This window comes from Mobula birostris, chromosome 3 (genome assembly GCF_030028105.1).
Source record: "Mobula birostris isolate sMobBir1 chromosome 3, sMobBir1.hap1, whole genome shotgun sequence".
Lineage (NCBI taxonomy): Eukaryota > Metazoa > Chordata > Chondrichthyes > Myliobatiformes > Myliobatidae > Mobula > Mobula birostris.
Window position 1 is genome coordinate 30,293,466 of NC_092372.1, and position 26,211 is coordinate 30,319,676.

The 26,211-nt window shown below is 42.2% G+C and overlaps 1 protein-coding gene across 7 annotated transcripts in view; it reads right to left on the bottom strand.

Annotated features, from left to right (window-relative positions):
- The window catches only part of LOC140194958 (probable E3 ubiquitin-protein ligase HERC1), a 299,092-nt gene that overhangs the window by 176,733 nt on the left and 96,148 nt on the right, over positions 1-26,211 (bottom strand). For all 7 annotated transcript variants that reach the window (XM_072252425.1, XM_072252428.1, XM_072252427.1 and 4 more), the window contains 8 exons: positions 24,946-25,102; positions 23,616-23,895; positions 23,132-23,225; positions 15,237-15,288; positions 13,881-14,116; positions 5,298-5,507; positions 4,965-5,085; positions 535-772 (listed from right to left, as the gene is read on the bottom strand). In XM_072252425.1, coding sequence (XP_072108526.1) covers positions 535-772; positions 4,965-5,085; positions 5,298-5,507; positions 13,881-14,116; positions 15,237-15,288; positions 23,132-23,225; positions 23,616-23,895; positions 24,946-25,102 — 1,388 coding nt within the window. The remainder of the gene's footprint in view (positions 1-534; positions 773-4,964; positions 5,086-5,297; positions 5,508-13,880; positions 14,117-15,236; positions 15,289-23,131; positions 23,226-23,615; positions 23,896-24,945; positions 25,103-26,211) is intronic.

Below are 26,211 nucleotides of genomic sequence, written 5' to 3' on the forward strand. Positions count from 1 at the left end.
AGATGGGACATTTCCCTGATGTGATGAGATCTGTGATGGTACAGCAGACAATGCTTGATGTTCATTGGTGTGATTGTGATTCAAGGATAAGAATGAGGCAGTGTCCAAGAACTTCTATCTCACCTCTTTAAGGTAGAGATAAGTCTGCAGAAATTTGGCAGTAAAACCTTTGGTGTAGCTGACAGGTATACACAAGTTTAAAGGTTATAGCAAACCCTTGAAGATTAATAAATAAATGCATTTAAAAATTAAATCTAAATTAATGTAACAAATACAAGCAATAAAATTAATTTCCCTTTGAGAAAATTGGTCGACCAGTGTTCAATTTACTACTCTAATTAAACCACAGCAGGCCAAGAAAATTAAAAGTAGATATTAAAATGGTAAATTATATGCTACATGAAAATTAAATGCAAACCTGTACAGTATCTGTAATCATGCAAGTAGAATTTTGAAGTTAATGGTTTATTTGCAAATACAGTGGTCCTTTGGTTAATCCCCATCAGGTTTCAGCACTGGGTATGGGCTACTTACCTAGCAGTGATAGCCAAAATCTGCAGAAGCCGAGCGCCAGCCAGTTTTAACGCCATATTGAGCTGGGAATGGCCAGACACTGAAACCATCAACCATCGCTGGTTTATCAGAAGGCAGGAGTTTGTCAGCTTCGAAAGGGCATTTAGAAGTCCACTGTTAATGAGCACTGTTACGTCAGTAGGTTGGTATCGTATATTTAAAGCAAATATGGTAGCTAGCAATAAATGCTGCTGCGTTCCTGCAACAATAAATACAATTTTACAGAATTCAGGAAAAAAAAGATCAAACCATTTAAAGTCATTAAATAGCATCAAGTCTAAAGATAATTCATTAATGCCTAATAACCTTAAAATTTAATATGAAATTCTAATTTTAAGAAGCTTGCTTAAATAAAAACATAAACACCAGGAAATCTGCAGATACTGGAATTTCAAGCAACACACATAAATTGTTGGTGAACGCAGCAGGCCAGGCAGCATCTATAGGAAGAGGTACAGTCGATATTTCAGGCCGAGACCCTTCGTCAGGACTAACTGACAGAAGAGATAGTAAGAGATTTTAAAGTGGGAGGGGGAAGGGGAGATCTGAAACGATAGGAGAAGACAGGAGGGGGAAGGATGGAGCTAAGAGCTGGAAAGTTGATTGACAAAAAGGATATGAAAGGATCATGGGACAGGAGGCCAGGGTGGGCAAGGAGTATAGTGAGAGGGACAGAGGGAGAAAAAGAAGAGGAAGAGAGGAAGACAGGAAGACAGGAAGACAGGAAGAGAGGAAGAGAGGAAGAGAGGAAGAGAGGAAGACAGGAAGACAGGAAGACAGGAAGACAGGAAGAGAGGAAGAGAGGAAGAGAGGAAGAGAGGAAGAGAGGGAGAGAGGGAGAGAGGGAGAGAGGGAGAGAGGGAGAGAGGGAGAGAGGGAGAGAGGGAGAGAGGGAGAGAGGGAGAGAGGGAGAGAGAGAGAGATAGATAACAAACAGACGGGGTGTGAAGAGGAGGTGGGGCATTAACGGAAGTTAGAGAAGTCAATGTTCATGCCATCAGGTTGGAGGCTACCCAGACGGGATATAAGGTGTTGTTCCTTCAACCTGAGTGTTGCTTCATCTTTACAGTAGAGGAGGCTGTGGATAGACATATCAGAATGGGAATGGGACGTGGAATTAAAATGTGTGGCCACTGGGAGATCCTGCTTTCTCTGGCAGACAGAATGTAGGTGTTCACCGAAACGGTCTCCCAGCCTGCGTCAGGTCTCACCAATATATAGAAGGCCGCACCGGGAGCACCAGACGCAGTATATCACCCCAGCCGACTCACAGGTGGAGTGTCGCCTCACCTGGAAGGACTGTCTGGGGCCTTGAATGGTGGTAAGGGAGGAAGTGTAAGGGCATGTGTAGCACTTGTTTGGCTTACAAGGATAAGTGCCGGGAGAGAGATTGGTGGGAAGGGATGGGGGGGTCGAATGGACAAGGGAGTCCCGTAAGGATTGAGCAATCCCTGCGGAAAGTGGGGGGCGGGGGGGTAGGGAAAGATGTGCTTAGTGGTGGGATCCTGTTGGAGGTGGCAGAAGTTACGGAGGATAATATTTTGGACCCAGAGGCTGGTGGAGTGGTAGGTAAGGCCAAGGGGAACCCTATTCCTAGTGGGGCGGCAGGAAGATGGGGTGAGAGCAGATGTGCGTGAAATGAGAGATGCGTTTGAGAGCAGAGTTGATGGTGGAGGAAGGGAAGCCCCTTCCTTTAAAAAAGGAGGACATCTCCTTTGTCCTGGAATGAAAAACCTCATTCTGAGGGCAGATGCGGCGGAGACGGAGGAATTGCGAGAAGGGGATGGCATTTTTGCAAGATACAGGATGAGAAGAGGAATAGTCCAGGTAGCTGTGAGAGTCCGTAGACTTATAGCAGACATCTAGATAAGCTGCCTCCAGAGACAGAGACAGAAAGATCAAGAAAGTGGAGGGAGGTGTCGGAAATGGACCAGGTAAACTTGAGGGCAGGGTGAAAGTTGGAGGCAAAGTTAATGAAGTCAACGAGCTCAGCATACGTGCAGAAAGCAGCGCCAATGCAGTCGTCGATGTAGCGAAGGAAAAGTGGGGGACAGATACCAGTATAGGCTTGGAACGTGAACTGTTCCACAAAGCCAACAAAAAGGCAGGCATAGCTGGGACCCATAAGGGTGCCCATGGCTACATCTTTCATTTGGAGGAAATGGGAGGAGCCAAATGAGAAATTATTAAGAGTAAGGACTAATTCCACTAGGCGGAGCAGAGTGGTGGTAGAGGGGAACTGGTTAGGTCTGGAATCCAAAAAGAAGCGGAGAGCTTTGAGTCCCTCTCACTATACTCCTTGCCCATCCTCTGGACATCTCCCCGCCTTTTCTTTCCTCCCTTGGCCTCCCGTCCCATGATCCTCTCATATTCTTTTTGCCAATCAACTTTCGAGCTCTTAGCTCCATCCCTCCCCCTCCGGTCTTTTCCTATCATTTCGGATCTCCTGCTCCCCCTCCCACTTCCAAATCCCTTATTAACTCTTCCTTCAGTTAGTCCTGACGAAGGGTCTTGGCCCGAAACGTTGACTGTACCTCTTCCTATAGATGCTGCCTGGCCTGCTGCGTTTACTGGCAATTTTTATGTGTGTTAAGTAAAAACATGTTCACATTTGGTAACTGCACACTTTAATGACTCACTGGTGGAGGAATTAATTGATAGAGAACACGAGAAGAAACTGAGTCATCAATTTACCACCTCCCCATGTAGTTATTAAAATGGAGCTCTACCTATGCTGAACTTCCTATCTTCCTTCCTTCAGCTTTCCTCTTGGGTTTGGTGTCTTTTATCAATGTCTACAACACATTTGAACACTTCAACTAAAATAAGGAATGATACACATTTTCTGCTTTAATATCCCCATCCCTTCCTAACCTCTATCATCTCATGGTTCCCAAGAATTAGAACCACGTACAGTACTCATGGCCATAAGTGCCAATTATTTGCAACGTCAATTAAAGCATGTGGATAACTAGATGGATTTAACACTCAAATTTTTGTTTGAATTGAAAATGGAATAAGATATATTTTCCAAATATGTCTTAAAAAAAGAAGTTTCATAGAATATATAATCCCATCTGGATGTATACAGCTTGGTATGGCAGCTGCTCTGCCCAAGGCTGCAATAAATTGCAGAGTGTTGTGGATACAGCTCAGCACATTGCAGAAATCAGCCTCTCCTCTGTGGACTCGGTCAATACTTTCCAATACTGCCTCAGTAAAGTAGCCAGCATAATCGAAGGCCATTCATCTGGACATTCTCTCTTCTCCACCCTCTCAATGGGCAGAAGGTAAAAACCCTTGGAAGCATGCACTAATAGGCTCAAGGACAGCTTCTATCTGGCTGATATTAGGAATGGACAGTTCCATAGCATGATAAGATGGACTCCTGACCTCACAATCTACCATGTTATGACCTTTCTTTCACCTTATTCTCTGGCTGCACTGGACTTCCTCTGTCCTCTGTAACTGCGACCATTTATTCCGCTTCTGTTACTGCTTTTCCTCACTTCAATGCACTTATGTGACAAAATGATCTGCATGGATGGCTTGTGAAACTAAATTTTTCACTGAACCTTAGTACATACGACAATAATAAACCAATTTAGCAATCAAACTCCTTTCCATTTCTTGATTAGAGGCTTACTGTTGAGTTGTGCAAAATGCCAATCTTCTATTATCTTAATTTCAGGTAAAGCTAAGTTGAAAATGTTTAAAATTAAAGAAACATACTTCATCTGCTCAACTATTATATTGTAGCAGACCAGTTCCTTGGAATTGTGGATGACTTGCTTCTAACTCTAGTTCTGTGCAACCTGAGATGGTTGATGTGGTACCTGCAGACTCCACAAGTGGCAGTTTTTATTATTTGACGCATCATGCAGGTAGGTAGCTTGAGCAGTTGCCTTCCACCCATCAGAGCTGGGCTTCTGTGCACTGCCGATGCCTGACTTCTCTCTCCACAATATAGGAGTTAACAGTTTTATTTCAAGATTCTGAAGATGATTTATTGTTTACAGCATTGGATCCTTAAACCTAAAAAAATTCACCCACAATACTACACATTTAACATAACTTTTCAGGAAGTACAGGATTTTCTAGGTGACCAACTATAGAAATGTAATTTCTGTAAAACCTTACAGAAAGCATGGGAGAGTGATGATGTAGTTGTATTGCAATTAGATATAAAATAAAGCATTACTTCCTAGTGTATTAAATTTGCTTTTCATGCCTTTTTGTTTTCCATTGCTCGCATTTTTGTGAGATTAGTCAGATGAATTGTGAGGTTTGACGATATGGGTTCAAAGCCTTCCATTAATAATGACTAGTAGATAGTTACTTTAATTTATTAAGTCATTATTATCCCCAAATGAATACAATTTTTTTTTAACCTGAGAGTTCCTTTCCAGTTGCAAGTCTCCTGTCCAGCGCTGAAACCAGTTGCTGGTAGAGCTTGTGTGCTGCAGCCCGAAGTTCCTTCTGTGTATTTCCACAGGCAGCATGTGTTACATCCTGAGGTAGAGAGTTCATAAAGAAAGCAGCAACTGTTAACTTATAATGTAATCAAACAAGTCCAGACTGAATTAATTCTCGAAATGGAACCTGCTTGTTATAGGAGGTGAATATATACTGTAGCCATAACTTAATTCATCAGGAGAAAATATTTATATTTAAATTATGCATTTGTCATTTTTCTGTTTTGTAGGATTGAGATTTTTCTTAACCTGATAATGTTGGAACTTCCCACAATTCTGCTTGATGTTTGCTGTTTTAGCTGTTCCTAAATCAAAACAGCCAGTAAGAAACTGCAGCTGCACTGTCGATAGAAGACCAGTAGACTTCAGTGGTACTTCGGATGTGTCTGTAGAGATGTCACTTTTACTCTCCATTTCAGAGAGAAAGGATGAAATCTGACAAAGAGCTTTAAGCCGGAGCTGTAAACAACAAAACCAAGATTTTCATTTAAATTCAAAGAGAGAGATAAATTAGTAGATAGCAGTAAGAAGTCAGTTAAGATAAAATATGAACTAAATAATGAAATTTATCACTGGATCAAATGCACCAACATTGCATTTAGCTTTTTGATTAAATAAGTGATTAAATATTAAGATCTCAAAACTGGCACAGAGTTTATGGTCCATCAGGAAGTTGAAATTCCCATTCTCCAGAATGTACTTCAAGTCACCAGACAGGCATCATCAATGCAATTTCTGCAAGATCCTTAAAATCCACTGACAGAAGGAGCAAATTACTATTAACCATCTATTCTTGGCCAATATGCAGGCATTAAATCTCTAATTGTACTCAGGTAATTCTGAGGGAAGATTAACTCCAGATTGCAAAATAAGTGGTCTGAAGATAGCTACTGGGATAGAGGAAACTCTTTAACAATATCCTTAAAACATCCTTAAAATGATGCATCATCCTTACTGGCTCCTCAAAGAGTCTACAGGCTCCGTATTCACTTCATTGGCCATGACATAACCCAGAGAAGCAGAGTGAAAGCAAAGTATCCTTGACCTAAAGGGACTGTCCAAAATGATGTCCCATACCAGAAGAAAATTAGATGACTGTTCAGAACTGTGGGTTCAAACCAAAATAGAACAATTATAACTATCAGGATTAAGTTTAAGACCATTATGAAACAATATGCAACTAGATAGGAGTGGTGGCTGAAGAGGAGACACAACTCAAGCAGACTGAACTGATAAGAGGTCCCATTTCAGCACAGCACTGAACAGATCTAGATTGCTGGTGAACATTGATTGCTGGTGCTTCTGGGGCAACGTGATCTAAGTACGTCTGCAATCTTCCAATAAGAAGCATTGATTGAAGAATGAAATCATTCTGTGTGGTTCTGAAACAGTCATTACTTCAGCATCTTGAGAGTGACTTATACTTGGAAGTAACTGGCCGAATTTCCATAGTGATGTGAAACAGAACCAGAAATGGTTGTTACTGCATTTCCTTTTTTAAATTTAAAAATTATTTTTATTTGGATTCTAACGAAAAACAGTATGTCATGCAATTGTCCCTGTACCAAAGAAAACCAAGGTAGCATGTCTGAACTATTGCCGTCCTGTCGCACTCACCTAGGCTGGTCAAGGACTACATCTGCAGCTTGCTACCACCCACACTGGACCCCCTACAATTTGCCTACTGACACAACCGATCAACAGATGACACAAAAGCCACAGCTCTACACACCATCCTCACTCACCTGGAGAAGGGGATGCTTAAGTTAGAATGCCATTCTTAGACTACAGTTCAACACCATAATTCCCCCCTGGCTCACCAAGAAGCTTAGAGACCTTGGCCTGCACCCTGCCTTGTGCAACTGGATCCTACACTTCCTGTCGGATAGCCAGAAGGTGTTAAGGATGGGCATCTTCACCTCGGCCCCTCTGACCCTCAACACAGGAGTTCCCCCAGGGCTGCATCCTGAACCCCCTCCTCAACTCCCTATACATGCATGACTGTGTTGCCATGCACAGCTCCAATCTGCTGATCAAATTTACAGATGATATGACATTGATAGGCCGTATTTCCAGCAATGATGAGACAGTCTATAGAGGAGAAGTCAATGCCCTGACACAGTGGTGCCAAGAAAACAACCTCTCCCTTAATGTCAAAAATACAAAGGAGTTGATCGTAGATTACAGGAGGAATGGAGACAAGCTAGCCCTATTGACATCAATGGGACTGTAGTCGAGAGGGTGAGTAGTTTTAAGTTCCTTGGTATACACAGCACTGAAGATCTCACCTGGACTGTACATACTGGCTGTGTGGTGAAAAAAGCACAACAGCGCCTCTTTCACATCAGACAGTTGAAGTTTGGCACGAGTCCCCAAGTCCTCAGTACTTTCTACAGGGGCATCACTGACAGCATCCTGACTGGCTGTGTCACTGCCTGGTCCAGGAACTGTACTTCCCTCAACTGAAGGGCACTGCAGAGAGTGGTGTGGACAGCACAGTGAATCTGTGGATGTGAACTTCCCTCTATTCACGACATTTATACCAGCAGCTGTGTAAAAAGTGCCCAGAGGATCATCAGAGACTCCAGCCATCCTAACCACAAACTCCTTCAGCTGTTACTGTCTGGCAAACGGTACTGTAGCATTAAGGCCAGGACCAACAGGCTCTGGGACAGCTTATTTCACAGGCCATCAGATTTATCAATTCACATTGATCTGATTGCATACCTGATTGTACATTGTATCTGACTGTACATGCATGTACAAAAAACAAAACAACAGGAATTCTGCAGATGCTGGAAATTCAAGCAACACACATCAAAGTTGCTGGTGAACGCAGCAGGCCAGGCAGCATCTCTAGGAAGAGGTACAGTCGACGTTTCAGGTCGAGACCCTTCATCAGGACTAACTGAAGGAAGAGTTAGTAAGAGGTTTGAAAGTGGGCGGGGGAGGGGGAGATCCAAAATGATGGAAGACAGGAGGGGGAGGGATGGAGCCAAGAGCTGGACAGGTGATTGGCAAAGGGGATATGAGAGGATCATGGGACAGGAAGCCCAGGGAGAAAGACAAGGGTGGGGGAAACAGAGGATGGGCAAGGGGTAGAGTGAGAGGGACAGAGGGAGAAAAAGGAGAGAGAGAAAAAGAATGTGTGTATATAAATAAATAACGGATGGGGTACGAGGGGGAGGTGGGGCATTAGTGGAAGTTAGAGAAGTCGATGTTCATGCCATCAGGTTGGAGGCTACCCACCACTAAGCACATATTTTCCTCCCCCCCGCCTCCGCTTTCCGCAGGGATCGCTCCCTACGCGACTCTCTTGTCCATTCATCCCCCCCTATCCCTCCCCACTGATCTCCCTCCTGGCACTTATCCTTGCAAGCGGAACAAGTGCTACACATGCCCTTACGCTTCCTCCCTTACCACCATTCAGGGCCCCAGACAGTCCTTCCAGGTGAGGCGACACTTCACCTGTGAGTTGGCTGGGGTGATATATTGCGTCCGGTGCTCCCGATGTGGCCTTCTAGATATTGGCGAGACCCGACGCAGACTGGGAGACTGCTTTGCTGAACACCTATGCTCTGTCTGCCAGAGAAAGCAGGATCTCCCAGTGGCCACACATTTTAATTCCACATCCCATTCTGATATGTCTATCCACGGCCTCCCCTACTGTAAAGATGAAGCCACACTCAGGTTGGAGGAACAACACCGTATATTCCGTCTGGGTAGCCTCCAACCTGATGGCATAAACATTGACTTCTCTAACTTCCGCTAATGCCCCACCTCCCCCTCGTACCCCATCCGTTATTTATTTTTATACACACATTCTTTCTCTCAATCCCCTTTTTCTCCCTCTGTCCCTCTGACTATACCCCTTGCCCATCCTCTGTTCCCCCCCCCCCGCCTTGTCTTTCTCCCTGATCCTCTCATATCCCTTTTGCCAATCACCTGTCCAGCTCTTGGCTCCATCCCTCCCCCTCCCCCTCTCAAATCTCTTACTAACTTTTCCTTCAGTTAGTCCTGACAAAGGGTCTTGGCCTGAAACATCAACTGTACCTCTTCCTAGAGATGTTGCCTGGCCTGCTGCGCTCACCAGCAACTTTGATGTGTGTTGTACGTATACAATCGTAGTGCTTGGGCAATATCCTCCCATATTTCCCTTCCTTATTGCTTGCTGGGGGAAACGGCAGTGGCCATGCCTTTGGCACAGAGTCTGGTCCTGTAGCTCAGAAGGGTAGGGAAGGGAAGGGAAGAGGAAGGCAGTAGTGACAGGGAACTCTACAGTTAGGGGGTCAGACAGGTGATTCTGTGGACGCAAGAAAGAAACTCGGATGGTAGTTTGCCTCCCAGGTGCCAGGGTCCGTGTTGTTTCGGATTGCGTCCAAGAAATCCTGTGGTGGGAGGGAGAACGGCCAGGGGTCGTAGCACATATTGGTACCAATGACATAGGTAGGAAAAGGGAGGGAGGGGAGGGAACGTCGACTCAGACCATGAGAAGCCTACGTCAGGCATTTTCATGCCTTACGAAGTGCAGACTGGAAGTCTGTGTGGAGCGCCACTCCTCACACAGACACTAGAGCAATGTGTGGTTAAGTGCCTTGCTCAAGGACACAAACACGCTGCCAAAGCTGAGGCTCAAACTAGCGACCTTCAGATCACTATTCGAACGCTTTAACAACTTGGCCACGAGCCCACAGGAAAAGGGAAGACGTCCTGAAAAAAGACTACAGGGAGTTAGGAAGGAAGTTGAGAAGCAGGACCGTAAAGGTAGTAATCTCAGGATTACTACCTGTGCCATGCGACAGTGAGTATAGGAATAGAATGAGGTGGAGGATAAATGCGTGGCTGAGGGATTGGAGCAGGGAACAGGGATTCAGATTTCTGGATCATTGGGACCTCTTTTGGGGCAGGTGTGACCTGTACAAAAAGGATGAGCTGCACTTGAATCCTGGGGGAAACAATATCCTGATAGGGAGGTTTGCTAAGGCTACCGGGGAGAGTTTAAACTAGAATTGTTTGGGGGTGGGAACCGAACTGAAGAGACCGGGGAAGAGGAGGTTGGCTCACAAATAGAGAAAGCTTGTAGACAGCGCAAGAGGGAGGATAGGCAGGTGATAGAGAAGGGACGCACTCAGAGCGAAGGTTTGAGATGTGTCTATTTTAATGCAAGGAGTGTTGTGAACAAAGCAGATGAGCTTAGAGGGTGGATCGGTACTTGGAGCTATGATATGGTGGCCATTACAGAGACCTGGATGGCTCAGGGACAGGAATGGTTACTTCAAGTGCCGGGTTTTAGATGTTTCAGAAAGGACAGGGAGAGAGGCAAAAGAGGTGGGGGCGTGGCACTGTTGATCAGAGATAGTGTCACGGCTGCAAAAAAGGTGACCGTCATGGAGAGATTGTCTACGGAGTCTCTGTGGAGTGGGTGGAGGTTAGGAACAGGAAGGGGTCAATAACTTTACTGGGTATTTCTTATAGGCCGCCCCAATAGTAACAGGGATATCGAGGAGCAGATAGGGAAACAGATCCTGGCAAGGTGTAATAATAAGAGTTGTCATGATGGGAAATTTTAATTTCCCAAATATCGATTGGCATCCCCCTACAGCGAGGGGTTTAGATGGGGTGGAGTTGGTTAGGTGTGTTCAGGGAGGTTTCTTGACACATCATGTAGATAAGCCTACAAGAGGAGAGGCTGTACTTAATTTGGTATTGGGAAATGAACCTGGTCAGTTGTCAGATCTCTCAATGGGAGAGCATTTTGGAGATAGTGATCATAATTCTGTCTCCTTTACAATAGCATTGGAGAGAAATAGGAACAGACAAGTTAGAAAAGCATTTAATTGGAGTAAGGGGAATTATGAGGCTATCAGGCAGGAAATTGGAGGGTTAAATTGGAAACAGATGTTCTCAGGGAAAACAACAGGAATTCTGCAGATGCTGGAAATTCAAACAACACACATCAAAGTTGCTGGTGAACGCAGCAGGCCAGGCAGCGTCTCTAGGAAGAGGTACAGTCCTGACGAAGGGTCTCGGCCTGAAACGTCGACTGTACCTCTTCCTAGAGATGCTGCCTGGCCTGCTGCATTCACCAGCAACTTTGATGTGTGTTTCTCAGGGAAAAGTACAGAAGAAATGTGGCAAATATTCAGGGGATATTTGTGTGGAGTTCTGTATAGGTACGTTCCAATGAGACAGGGAAGTTATGGTAGGGTACAGGAACCGTGGTGTACAAAGGCTGTAACAAATCTAGTCAAGAAGAAAAGAAAAGCTTACAAAAGGTTCAGAGAGCTAGATATTGTTAGAGATCTAGAAAATTATAAGGCTAATAGAAAGGAGCTTAAGAAGGAAATTAGGAGAGCCAGAAGAGGCCATGAGAAGGCCTTGGCGGGCAGGATTAAGGAAAACCCCAAGGCATTCTACAAGTATGTGAAGAGCAAGAGGATAAAATGTGAAAGAATAGGACCTATCAAGTGTGACAGTGGGCAAATGTGTATGGAACCAGAGGAAATAGCAGAGATACCTAATGAATATTTTACGTCAGTATTCACTATGGAAAAGGATCTTGGTGATCGTAGTGATGACTTTCAAGAGATTGAAAAGCTTGAGCATGTGGATATTAAGAAAAAGGATGTGCTGGAGCTTTTGAAAAGCATAAAGTTGGATAACTCGCCGGGACTGGATGAGATGTACCCCAGGCTACTGTAGGAGGCGAGGGAAGAGATTGCTGAGCCTCTGGCGATGATCTTTGCATCATCAATGGGGACAGGAGAGGTTCCGGAGGATTGGAGGGTTGCCAATGTTGTTCCTTTATTCAAGAAAGGGAGTAGAGATAGCCCAGAAAATTACAGACCAGTGAGTCTTACCTCAGTGGTTGGTAAGTTGATGGAGAAGGTCCTGAGAGGTAGGATTAATGAACATTTAGAGAGGTACAATACCATTAGTAGTAGTCAGCATGGCTTTGTCAAGGATAGGTCGTGCCTTACGAGCCTAATTGAATTTTTTGAGGATGTGACTAAACACATTGATGAAGGAAGAGCAGTAGATATAGTGTATATGGATTTCAGCAAGGCATCTGATAAGGTACCCCATGCAAGGCTTATTGAGAAAGTAAAGAGGCATGGGATCCAAGGGGGCATTCCTTTGTGGATCCAGAACTGGCTTGCCCACAGAAGACAAAGAGTGGTTGTAGACAGGTCATATTCTACATGGAGGTCGGTCACCAGTGGTGTGCCTCAGGGATCTGTTCTGGGACCCTTACTCTTCATGATTTTTATAAATGACCTGGATGAGGAAGTGGAGGGATGGGTTAGTAAATTTGCTGATGACACAAAGGTTGGAGGTGTTGTGGATAGTGTGGAGGGTTGTCAGAGGTTACAGCGGGACAATAGACAATAGGTGTAGGAGTAGGCCATTCGGCCCTTTGAGCCAGCACTGCCATTCACTGTGATCATGGCTGATCATCCACTATCAGTATCCAGTTCCTGCCTTATCTCCATAACCTTTAATTCCACTCTCTTTAAGAGCTCTATCCATCTCTTTTTTGAAAGCATCCAGGGACATTGATAGGATGCAAAACTGGGCTGAGAAGTGGCAGATGGAGTTCAACCCAGATAAGTGTGAAGTGGTTCATTTTGGTAGGTCAAATATGACGGAAGAATATAGTATTAATGGTAAGTGTGGAGGATCAGAGGGATCTTGGGGTCTGAGTCCATAGGACGCTCAAAGCAGCTGCGCAGGTTGACTCTGTGGTTAGGAAGGCATACAGTGTATTGGCCTTCATCAATCGTGGAATTGAATTCAGGAGCTGAGAGTTAATGTTGCAGCTATATAGGACCCTGGTCAGACCCCACTTGGAGTACTGTGCTCAGTTCTGGTTGCCTCACTACAGGAAGGATGTGGAAGCTATAGAAAGGGTGCAGAGGAGATTTACAAGGATGTTGCCTGGATTGGGGAGCATGCCTTATGGGAATAGGTTGAGGGAATTCGTCCTTTTCTCCTTGGAGCAATGGAGGATGAGAGGTGACCTGATAGAGGCATATAAGATGATGAGAGGTATTGATCGTGTGGATAGTCAGAGGCTTTTTCCCAGGGCTGAAATGGTTGCCACAAGAAGACACAGGTTTAAGATGCTGGGGAGTAGGTACAGAGGAGATGTCAGGGGTAAGTTTTTTACTCAGAGAGTGCTGAGTGCATGGAATGGGCAGCCGGCAACGGTGGTGGAAGCGGACACGATAGGGTCTTTTAAGAAACATTTAGATAGGTACATGGAGCTTAGTAAGATAGAGGGCTATAGGTAAGCTTAGTAATTTCTAAGGTAGGGACATGTTCAACACAACTTTGTGGGTCGAAGGGCCTGTATTATGCTGCAGGTTTTCTATGTTCTATGTACATACCGACAAAGACACATCTCAAAGATTTTTACTCCCTCATGTTATGAGATGGTTGTAAGAAATAATATTCCAATTCTAATTGAATTTTCAGGCAGAGATGGCCTATCTGAGGTAGCAATGTTAGCAGAAGTCATAATATCTTTTAATGGGGTGAAAATCAATATTAAAGAAAGAAAAATAAAGAGAGAACTTGCTAAACAAAAACTTTCACAAAACTGATAGAGCTATGAAATGCGAAAAACCATTTCCTGCTATAATTCAATGAAATGTTACTCATTAGTTATTTTAATTACATATTAAATTGGAATGAATAGTTAGTTAAATATACTTGTTTGATTGTTTATACAAAATTAATCCAACAACTGTTCCTCAGTTTCTTTAGTCATACACATTTGTGGTATCAGTGGAAGATATTCCAGGCAACCAAGCAGACTAGCATGCCTACCTCTGCTCGCTTTTGCTGGTGACCCATTGCTGTGATTACCACTTTAGGGTCCGCCTCTTTGCCAGTCTCTTGTTCAACCAAATTTGAGGTCTGAGTAAGATGCCCACATAGGAATTGAAAGATATCATTCAGCAATGGAGCCAATGTAGAGGCCTGAGTACTCTCTGTTGGACTAATACATTGCCGTAGCAAGTGCCAAGCATCCTTCATAATGCCTCGTGAACACAAGGGCACTCCTACATAAAACATAAAGGAATTTGATGAAATAAACACAAGATACTCTCTTAAGATCACAATTAAATAAAAAATAACCTATTTTAATCTATGCATAATAGAGGCCTGTTCTTGTTTAATGACCCGTATCGCAGCATCTGTAAAATAATAATTTTATGATTCCTAAATTGATATTAAACCCAAGAACACTACCTCTGTTTTTAATATATTACTTTTTTTTCCACTTTCTTTAATCCATTCAATCTACATGTATACTTACTGTTATTTATTTATTTCTCTTATTTCTATATTATCATGTATTGAACTACTGCAATGTTAACAAATAACACATACCAGCGATAATAAACCTGATTCTGATGGTACAAATATTTATTGTCTATCCTCTTCCTGTTTGTCCAGGTAGTGCAGATGTTCCTGCAACACTATTAGATAGGTAACAGCAGAATTCTGACTCAGTGGCTTGGTGACTTACCAACTTGAGCATAAAAAGCTCCATGAGACAATGCCTGTTTTGTTAAATAATACAATTAAAACAGAGCTGTACCCTACATTTATCACCAGACATTGCCATTATTGCCATTGTAGACAATTATGTGACAACTGATGATGATGAACCCAGGACACTCCTGCCATGTCATTTCGTGTTAAATAGTTGGAATCCAGCAAATATAACTAACTTAGTGCAATAAACTACATTGGAAGTGCAAGGGAATTGCACTTCACCTAAAGTAACTGCTTGTGCTCAAATTTGATGCATACCTTTTTCCAGTTTTAACATTATGGCTACATATTATTATTTCAAGGTTACTGTATTTTAAAAGCCTAGATTACATTGCCCTTCAGTGATTTTAATTATATTTTTGCAATGTAAGTTTTATCTTCTTGCAATACATGTTTTAAAATCAACAGACCTGCCTAATTACTACTGGTTGATGCTTTGATTTACATAATGAAGATCATTTTGAAAGTTGCATCTTAAAAACTGTACTGTGCACCCCAAATTTAGTTTTGGATAATTTGCAAAGTTGTATAAAGAAGTACCCCACTACCCACTTACATTGTAGTATTTAACAATAATGACACTGTTAAATGACACAGTTGATGAGTGTTTGGAAACCATACCTAAAGTTTGGTCAGATGATCTTGTTTGTATTCTTGTTGGGCCTTCAGTAATCTGGAATACAAAGTTAATATATTAAATCAAGTGAAAAGTAAAATATTAAGACATCATAACAGAAGTCAAAGTGGAGAGATAAATCCTCAAACACTATAATTTTTCTATCATAATAAAAGTACTGTTTGTGTTCCAGGAGCAGACATAAAACAACTGAATATATATCAGATAGATATTTCAAGCAAAATCTTTACATGTTCAATAACTATGATGATGCATATTGAAAACAAGGACTCAGTCCACAACAAAGACAAACTTTAAGGCCTTTCATGCGGTGTTTCTATTTACAAGTTAATGCTATTGATTGTTTTGAATAGATGAGAAATTTTAAACAGTTGTTTCATATCAGTAGTGCAAATTCGATTTCCACTCATTTTACTCATCAATACTACAAGTATTATATCCCTGATTCACATTAACAAATTCAGATAATCAAGTAAACACCAAAAGTTACCCTAATCACTAATGTTGTGGGTTTAACCTGCCAAGGGACAAACACCAGAATGTAATATCTAATTGAAGGGGGGCTAATTTCATTGGGCTGAAAACAAATCTGAAGTCAAACATCAGAAGGCAAAATTGAATTGAATTGAATTGACTTTATTTCTTACATCCTTCACATACATGAGGAGTAAAAATCTTTACGTCATGTCTCCGTCTAAATGTGCAATCGTGGTAATTTATAATAACTTATAATAAATAAAACAGTCAACGTAACATAGAAATATACTCAAATCAGCGTGAGTTAATCAGTCTGATGGCCTGGTGGAAGAAGCTGTCCCAGAGCCTGTTGGCCCTGGCTTTTATGCTGTGGTACCGTCTCCTGGATGGTAGCAGCTAGACCAGTTTGTGGTTGGGGTAACTTGGGTCCCCAATGATCCTTCAGGCCCTTTTTAGGCACCTGTCTTTGTAAATGTCCTGAATCATGGGAAGTTCACAACTACAGATGCGCTGGGCATCTGTAAATTGTAAATGAATATGTGATAGTTATCAAAGAAATTATTTGGGTACAGTATAAGTATACTTTCAGAACAAAGAATGATAGGGCAGTCAAAGATAGAGCTACCTGACAAGGAAAAGAGAGAGAGAAAAATAAGTGCTTTCTGAGGTCACCGCTTGGTAGTACAGGAGAAAATCAAGAATGAAGATTGGAGAAGTGAAAACTTAAGTGAAAGGAAACTAAATGGGGGTATGAGAGTGGAGTGACAGTGAACAAAATAAAATTCAAAAACTCTTCAAGGAGTATAAATATAAATTTATTTTTATATTTTGTTTGGGGTAAAAGATTTTTTGGAATCTGGTTGTAAATTTGAAAGAGATTAGTTTGGTGCCACTGCCAAAGGAAATGACAAAATAAATCACCGACAGTAGCTTTTGGCTCCTCCTACTTTCTCCATACTCAAGGCGTAGCCACAGGTACCTACATGGGCTCCAGTTAAGCCTGCCTTTCCATCGGTTTCCAGGAACAGTTCATGTTCCAAGCCTTCCCTGGTAATGTTCCCAAACGATCTCTGATGAATGCATTGATGTGGTTTCATGCACGATGCTGAGCTTGTCAATTTGATTAACTTTGCATCCAACTTCCACCCTGCCCTTAAATTAACTTAGAACATTTCTGACACCTCTCTCCCCTTTCTTGATCTCTCTGTCTCCATCACTGGAAACTAACTGTCTATCTTTTATTTCAAAGCTTCTGTGACTATATCGCTTCCCACTCTGTCTCCTGTAAAAATGCCATTACCTTTTCTCAGTTCTTTCGTCTCCACTGCATCTGTTCCCAGGTTGAGACTTTCCTTTCCAGAACTTCAGTTATATCCTCTTTCTTCAAAGAACAGGGTTTCCCTTCATCTACCATTGATGCTGCCCTCAACCTGGGAACAGACACTCCTCCATTTCCTGGATATTTGCCTTCACCCCATTACCCCGGATAGAGTTCCCCTTGTCCTCACCTACCACCCCATGAGCCTCTGTATCCAACACATTATTCTTTGCAATTTCTGCCAGCTTCAATGGGATCCTAGCACCAAACACATCTTTACCTGCCCCCCACCCACTCTATGCCTTCTGCTGAATGCGTCATTTCCATATACACTCGTCTCTCCCCACTAATCTCCCTCCTGTCACATGTCCTTGAAAGCGGCAAAAATACTACACCTGCCCATTCACTCTGCTCCTCACCCCCATTCAGGGCCCCAAGCTGTCCTTCTGCAAACCTGTTGGGTTCATCTACTGTATCCAGTGCTCCTGATGCAGCCTCCTCTACACTAGTTACAACCAACATAGATTGAGAGACTGCTTTGTCAAGCACCTCAGCTCCATCTGCAAAAGACAAAATTTCCTGGTGGCCAACCATTTCAATTCCTATCCCCATTCCTGTTCAACGTGTTGGTGGATGGCCTTCTCTGCTGCCATGATAAGGCCACTTACGGATTGAAAGAGCAACACCTCTTATTCCATCTAGGTCGTCTCCAACTTGATAGCATGAACATCAATTTCTCCAACTTATGGCAATTTTCCCCCAGCCCCTTCCCTCATTTATTTCTGTCCCTGGCCTCTCACCTCTTCTCCTTACTTGCTTATCACCTACCCCTGGTGCTGTTCCTCCTTTCCTTTCCTGAGTGTTCTACTCCCCTTTCCCATCAGATTCCTTCTTCTCCAGCCCTTTGCCTTTTCCACATCACCTCCCAGCTTCTTACTTCATTCTCTTATCCCACCCACCTGGCTTCAACCATCCCCTTTGAGCTTGTCCTTCTCTCCTCCTCCCACCTTCTTATTTTGGCTTCTTCCCCTTTCCTTTGTAGTACCGATGAAGGGTCTCAGCCAAAAATATCAACTGTTTACTCATTTCCATTGATGCTGTCTGATCTGCTGAGTTCTTCCAGCACTTTGTGTATGTTGCTTTACCAATCTCACTGTGAAACATTACCCTTCAGGCCCCTTTAGGTATTTCCCCTCATATTGAATCTGTGCTCTTAGACCCCTTTTCTATGCCCCTTATAATTTTAGATAATTTTACAAAGGTTCCCCTTCAGCCTCATAGACTCCAGAAACAAAAGCCCCAACCTGTCTAGCCACTCCTTATAACTCAAGCCTTTCCAATGTAGTAACATTCTTCTGAGTATTTTCTGCATCTTTTCCATTTTAATAACACCTTTCCTATAGCTGAATGACCAGAAATGTACAGCATTCTCCGTGTTGTCCCACCAATGTCTAGTACAGCTGTAACGTGTCCCAACTCTTGTGCTCAGTACCTGACTAATGTAGGCATGCATACCAAATGCTCGCCCTGCTGATGGGTCTTGACCCAAAGCGTCAACTGTACTCTTTTCCACAGATGATGCCTGGCCTGCTGAGTTCCTCCAGTATTTTGTGTGTTGCATGTCAAATGCCTCTTCACCATCCTGTCGACATGTGATGCCACTCTCAGTGAACTATATGTGTATGCCCCTAGATGTTTCTCTTGTATGGCACTCTCCAGGCCTGACTTGTTCAATTTACCAAAATGCAAATCATTGCAATTATGTGAGATAAATTCCATCTACCCACTTTCCCAGTTGATGTATTTCCTATTATAATCTTAGATAACATTCTTCAGTGTCCATTATACTGAACTTTTGGTATCAGAATCAGGTTTATTATCACTGCTATGTGACGTGAAATTTGTTAACTTAGCAGCAGCAGTTCAACGCAATACATAATCTAGCAGAGAAAAAAATAATAATAATGAATAAAATAAAAATAATAATAATAATTAAATCAACTATGGTATACATATATTGAATAGATTTAAAAACGTGCAAAAAAGGAAATACTGCATATTAAAAAAAAGTGAGGTAGTGTCCAAAGATTCAATGTCCATATCGGATGGTAGAGGGGAAGAAGCTGTTCCTGAATCATTGAGTGTGTGCCTTCAGACTTCTGTACCTCCTACTTGATGGTAACAGTGAGAAAAGGGCATGCCCTGGGTGCTGGAGGCCCTTAATAACGGACACTACCTTTCTGAGACACAGCTCCCTAAACATGTCCTGGGTACTTCATAGGCTAGTGCCCAAGATGGAACTGACTAGATTTACAACCTTCTGCAGCTTCTTTTGGTCCTGTGCATTCGCCCCTTATGCAGCCAGTGATGCAGCCTGTCAGAATGCTCTCCACAGTACAACTATAGAAGTTTTTGAGCGTATTTGTTGACATGCCCAATCGGCTTCAAACTCCTAATAAAGTATAGATGCAGTCTTGCCTTCTTTGTAACTACATCGTATAACTACGTTGGGACCAAGTTAGATCCTCAGAGATCTTGACACCCAGGAACTTGAAACTGCTCACTCTCTCCACTTCTGATCCCTCTGAGGATTGGTATGTGTTCCTTCGTCTTACCCTTCTGAAGTCCACAATCAGCTCTTTCGTTTTACTGACATTGAGTGCCAGGTTGTTGCTATAGCACCACTCCACTAGTTGGCTTATCTTACTCCTGTACACCCTCTCGTCACCACCCAAGATTCTACCAACAATGGCTGTATCGTCAGCAAGTTTATAGATGGTATTTGAGCTATGCTTAGCCGCAGTCATGCGTATATAGAAAGTAGAGCAGTGGGCTAAGCACATACCCCTGAGGTGTGCCAATGTGGATTGTCAGCGAGGAGGATATGTTATCACCAATCTGCACAAATTGTTGTCTTCTGGTTAGACAATAGACAATAGATAATAGGGGCAGGAGTAGGCCATTCGGCCCTTCGAGCCAGCACCGCCATTCACTGTGATCATGGCTGATCATCCACTATCAGTATCCAGTTCCTGCCTTATTCCAAAACCTTTGATTCCACTATCTTTAAGAGCTCTATCCATCTCTTTTTTGAAAGCATCCAGAGACTTGGCCTCCACAGCCTTCTGGGGCAGAGCATTCCATATATCCACCACTCTCTGGGTGAAAAAGTTTTTCCTCAACTCCGTTCTAAATGGCCTACTCCTAATTCTTAAACTGTGGCCTCTGGTTCTGGACTCACCCATCAGCGGGAACATGCTTCCTGCCTGCAGCGTGTCCAATCCCTTAATAATCTTATATGTTTCAATAAGATCCCCTCTCAGCCTTCTAAATTCCAGGGTATACAAGCTCAGTCGCTCCAATCTTTCGACATATAACAGTCCCACCATCCTGGGAATTAACCTTGTGAACATACGCTACACTCCCTCAATAGCAAGAATGTCCTTCCTCAAATTTGGAGACCAAAACTGCACACAGCACTCCAGGTGTGGTCTCACCAGGGCCCTGTACAGCTGCAGAAGGACCTCTTTGTTCTTATACACAATTCCCCTTGTTATGAAGGCCAGCATGCCATTAGCTTTTTTCACTGCCTGCTGTACTTGCATACTTGCTTTCTGTGACTGATGTACAAGAACACCTAGATCTCGTTGTGTTTCCCCTTTTCCTAACTTGACTCCATTTAGATAATAATCTGCCTTCCCGTTCTTACCACCAAAGTGGATAACCTCACATTTATCCACATTAAACTGCATCTGCCATGCATCTGCCCACTCACCCAGCCTGTCCAAGTCACCCTGCATTCTCATAACATCCTCCTCACATTTCACACTGCCTCCCAGCTTTGTGTCATCGGCAAATTTGCTAATGTTACTTTTAATTCCCTCATCTAAATCATTAATATATATTGTAAACAGCTGCCGTCCCAGCACTGAACCCTGCGGTACCCCACTGGTCACCGCCTGCCATTCCGAAAGGGACCTGTTAATCGCTACTCTTTGTTTTCTATCAGCCAGCCAATTTTCAATCCATGTCAGTACTCTGCCCCCAATACCATGTGCCCTAATTTTGCCCACTAATCTCCTATGTGGGACTTTATCAAAGGCTTTCTGAAAGTCCAGATACACTACATCCACTGGCTCTCCCTTGTCCATTTTCATAGTTACATCCTCAAAAAATTCCAGAAGATTAGTCAAGCACGATCTCCCCTTCGTAAATCCATGCTGACTCTGACCGATCCTGTTACTACTATCCAAATGTGTTGTAATTTCATCTTTTATAATTGACTCCAACATCTTTCCCGACACCGACGTCAGGCTAACCGGTCTATAATTCCCTGTTTTCTCTCTTCCTCCTTTCTTGAAGAGAGGGACAACATTCGCCACCCTCCAATCCACAGGAACTGATCCTGAATCCATAGAACATTGGAAAATGATTACCAATGCATCCACGATTTCTAAAGCCACCTCCTTAAGTACCCTGGGATGCAGACCATCAGGTCCCGGGGACTTATCAGCCTTCAGACCCAACAGCCTATCCAACACCATTTCCTGCCTAATATAAATTTCCTTCAATTCAAGGAAGTCAATGATCCAATTGCAGAGGGAGGTACAGAGGCCCAGGTTCTGCAACTTTTCAATCAGGATTGTGGGAATGATGGTATTAAATGCTGAGCTGTAGTCGATGAACAGCATTCTGACGTAGGTGCTTGTGTTGTCCAGGTGGTCTAAAGCCATGCGGAGAGCCATTGAGATTGCGTTTGCCGTTGACCTATTGTGGCGATAGGCAAATTACGATGGGTCCAGGTCCTTGTTCATCTGCAAAACTTACTAGCCAAGCCAACTGCATTCTCATGCATATCATTAATAAAGACGATGAATAAAAGAGGACTGGGCTCTGATTTCTGCAGCACACCACTTGGTCTACAGTCCTTCGATCTGAGAGAGGATGCTTCACTATCACTCTCTGATTCAATTTTGTACTGAAGATCAAGACTTTAAGACAATGAATTATCAGCAGATATTACTAATACAATGAAAATCCAGTAAACAATAATAAACATAGGTTCAGAGTAAAACTACCAACCTTCTTGACATGAGATGGTGAAAACTCATGAAGTATAGTGGGTCTGGATAACTGAAATGCATTTGATAAAGATCTAATAAAAAATTAGGGGACAGTGAGTACTGGGCTGGATGTCTTACTCAATTAAGGAAGGTGAAGTGTCTTCCATAGCCTGTCCCTTTTCATGGGTAGTGATCACCGCAGGACCACTGTTTGGCTTGCCATGCAGGAGGTCATTTGCATATAGTCTCTCCTACATTACTGTGCCCATAGCAACACCTTCACCTGGTGTCCCTGTTCTTACTGAGTTTGCTATGTCATGGCATAACCGAGTGTCCAGCAGTTTAACTGGGCAGGCAGGCTTGGCTCATAAGCCTTGGTTGGCAGCCAGCTTAGGAGAAGGACAACTTCACTTCCAAACCAGGCAGATGGGATTCCTTAGCCTTGCCAGGCAGTCTGTCTAGAAGAAGGAAAACTGGGATACTTAGCCTACAGCCTTGTGGTTGCCGCAGTCGTCGCAGCTTGCTGTGCCATTGTCAACGTCCTCCAGCCAAAAGAGCGGAATCACTCCACACGCACCAATCATCGAATCATCACTATAAACCTATGCAGCCCAAGTGGGAAGGAAAGTCCTACAGCGATAGTTTTCCCTCCTGATCTTTGCAAGCGAAGAACCAGCCATTATCATCAATAAAAGATTTAACAGCTAATAGAATGTGCAAGTGTGGGATAAAAGTATATATGGTGAACAGCAGAGAATTGGAGGTTTCTTCTGAACACAGTATTAGGATTATTACTTCAGCCGTATTAAATCAACAATTTGGATTCACAAATGTAAATACAATTTGATTAAATACAGAGAAGATGCTAACAGTTCACACAAGTGCAAAACAAATTATAAAAAAGATGCTAAGCAAATACACAAGTAGTCCTATCTACAGGTAAATTAATATGCTTTGGCAACAGATTAGTCGTTTTGAGTGATGAGTGGACTGTATGTTACTAGATCCATGCAACACATACTTCTTTATTCACTTGGTTCCTTGCATCAGAATCACTTTGATTTGGTCTCAGTCTTGCCCAAAATGACTGTTCCTCTTGGAAAGAAGTTGTCTTCCTATGAAAAAGTAAAATTACAGCAAATTTACATCTTCCAGCTATCAAAATTGGTTTGCCACAAAAACAGAAAAGAAGTCTGAAGAGACGACAAACAATTATTTAAAGCCTCCACTTTGATTTTTGCTTGCAAGCAGTAATACAAAAACAAAAATGTTAAATGAATCTGAACATGAATTCAGATAAATGAATTGGAATGAGAAAATAGAAAACGTTTGATGTCATACAGTCAGAGCACACTGATCCAAGTAAACTATGCTTCCCCCCCAAAAAAGTGTTCTACATTGTCGATTTTGCTTTCTCAATTAAAGAACAGATTAAAGAAAGCACAAACAAATGAAAAAAGGTAAAAATGTGATAGGAGCAGAGAAAATAAATTTTGGTGACTCACCTAACTTTAACTGATGTTGTTGATTCTTGACATACATTCTCCAACCACATGGCTCTTACCCCAAGAATAAGGAATGCACAACGAACAATTACATAGTGGCATATGGAAGCAGAGGAACACTGGTCTTCCGAATCAGTTTCTTTCTCTTTCTGGGCACCTTCACTTTCTGTAATTTCCACACTGCCTGTACTTTTGGGCTGGGTGCTTAGGCCTGAGTATTCATATACAGTTTCATTTTCATGACAAGCCGCCTTTCGAGCAAGGAAACACTCTAAAACCTCTGCGATACAGAGAAGGACAATTAACACTAATTATTTAACATTTCTTTTTGCAACAGAAATTTTAAATAAAAAATAAAAAGCAAAAAAACTGTAGATGCTAGAACTGAAATTAAAAAAAAGAATTGCTGGTGATACTGTGTGGGGAAAGAATTAACAATTCAAGATAATGATCATTTGATGCTTGATCATTGACAAAAATTATTACTTGTTTCTCTTTTTGCAGATTCTGAGTATATCCAGCTTTTTTGCTTTTAATAAAATGTTATTCTTAATTTCTGTACATTTCCCCATATTTAAAATAAAATTACTATAGCAGATCGCGGAATCTTTCTACTTAATAGCACATTCTATATAGCAGTTTCAAATACCTTGCATTTACTTATGTTGTTGCTGTGTAGCACTGTCAGGATTTTATTAAGACTTGGATAATTCAGGACATCCAAAAAAGTGTACGTGAACTTGAAGGTTTTAATTTCCTGCCAGTGTGGCTAAATAAATACACTCCTTGAACCTACACTGGGTTAGGCATATTGAGGATTCATTTCAAGAAATGCCTCTGACAAATCACATCCACTGAATTAAGTCTACTTAAAATGATTTTTTTGGTGGTTTACTTTTTCAAATGCTATTATATAAGTTTTTTAAAAAAATAAGTTTTGACAGCACTCACAGACAACTTAGTCTGACACTTTTCCTACATTTTGATCGGTGGCACTTGTTCTTGCTCCACCATGTGAAGGGTCATGTGATTGTTGTGAAGGCTTCTGTAAGAACTGCTGAGGACCTGCATAGAGATGACTGGACATTGGAGGTAAGTGGGTAGGTAGTGCCAGTGGCTTTCTACTTCAAAGAAATTCTTGGCCAATGTTTCTGAGGAGCATTATGAATTTTTGTTCATTATGTACATGATAAATAAACTGTTAGAAAGCCTTTTGTAAGTATTTTCATATAGTGTGCAGATCCTACACCTTTCCACAGGTTTACAGTGATATTGCATATCAAAGGCATTTTTAAGCTGTCAAAATTCAATGCAATCTTTGTTTACACACTGCTTATCTTTGGAAACTCCTCTGTATCCAGCAGGACAATCTCCCTTTCCATATTGTACTTTGGTTCTTCTGATTGCCTACTATTCTCATTTGGCTTAGCGGAAGTACTACGGCTTTCTTGTGGCTCATCCTCGACATCATCTGAGATATCTGAAAACTAAAAGGAATAGACCTTAACATACAGAAAATATTAAATGCATTATATTTAATACTGTATTTCAAATTTAACACTCTTTCTAAATACAGCTGTCCAATCTTTTATTACATTGGTTTGCAATCACAAGTCTGTTGTCTTGTAACAAAATTCCCTTGGCCAACAGCCAGTCAAATCATGTGTTTTTGAGTCAGTGTGAACTGCTGATGACATGATTGACAAACAGCAGAGCATTTTATAAATCTCTTTGATCTACTTCGCTCCTCCTCTTTGGTTCCTTCCACTTTATCACTGAATCATAGAAAAAGGTTGGCAGTGGTCATTTGGCCTCCAAATCCATACTGGTTACATGACATAGAACAGTGAAACACAGCAAAAGGCCCTTTGGCCCACAATGTCTGTGTCGATGATGATGCTAAAATTAATCAGTCCCTCCTGCATGCATATGATCCATATCTCTTCATTCCCTGCATGTTTACATACCTGTCTAAATGCCTCTTAAACATCATATCTCTTTTACCACATACATCCAGCAGCACATTTCAAACACCTACCATACTATGTCTAAAAAAAACTTGTCTCACACATCTCCTTCAAGCTCTCTGCCTTGCTGCTTAAAGCTATGCCCTCTAGTATTTGGCATTTACACTCTGGGAGAAAAAGACGCCAATGCTCTGTTCTGTTGTAGCTTCTATTAGGTTAGCATTCACCACCCCAAGGAAAACAATCTAAGTTTGTCTAGCCTTTCCTAAGAGCTAATTCTCTCTAATCCGGACCTCCTTAGAACTCTCTCCAAAATCTCCACAATCCACCAGAAACTAACAGCACGCAAAACTCCGAACGTGGCCTAAACCAGAACTCCATACCACTGCAACATGAGCTTCCAAATTTTATGCTCAATACCATGACCAATGAAAACAAGCTTGCCATATCAGAATCAGAATGAGATTTATTAACATATGTCGTTTTGCAGCAATATTTTGCAGTACAGAAACATATGAACATTTTGCAGTTCATAGATTCATGGACCATTCAGAAACCTGGTGGTGGTGGGGAAGAAGTTGTTCCTAAAATGTTGAGTGTGCATCTGCAGCTCCTATACCTCCTCCTTG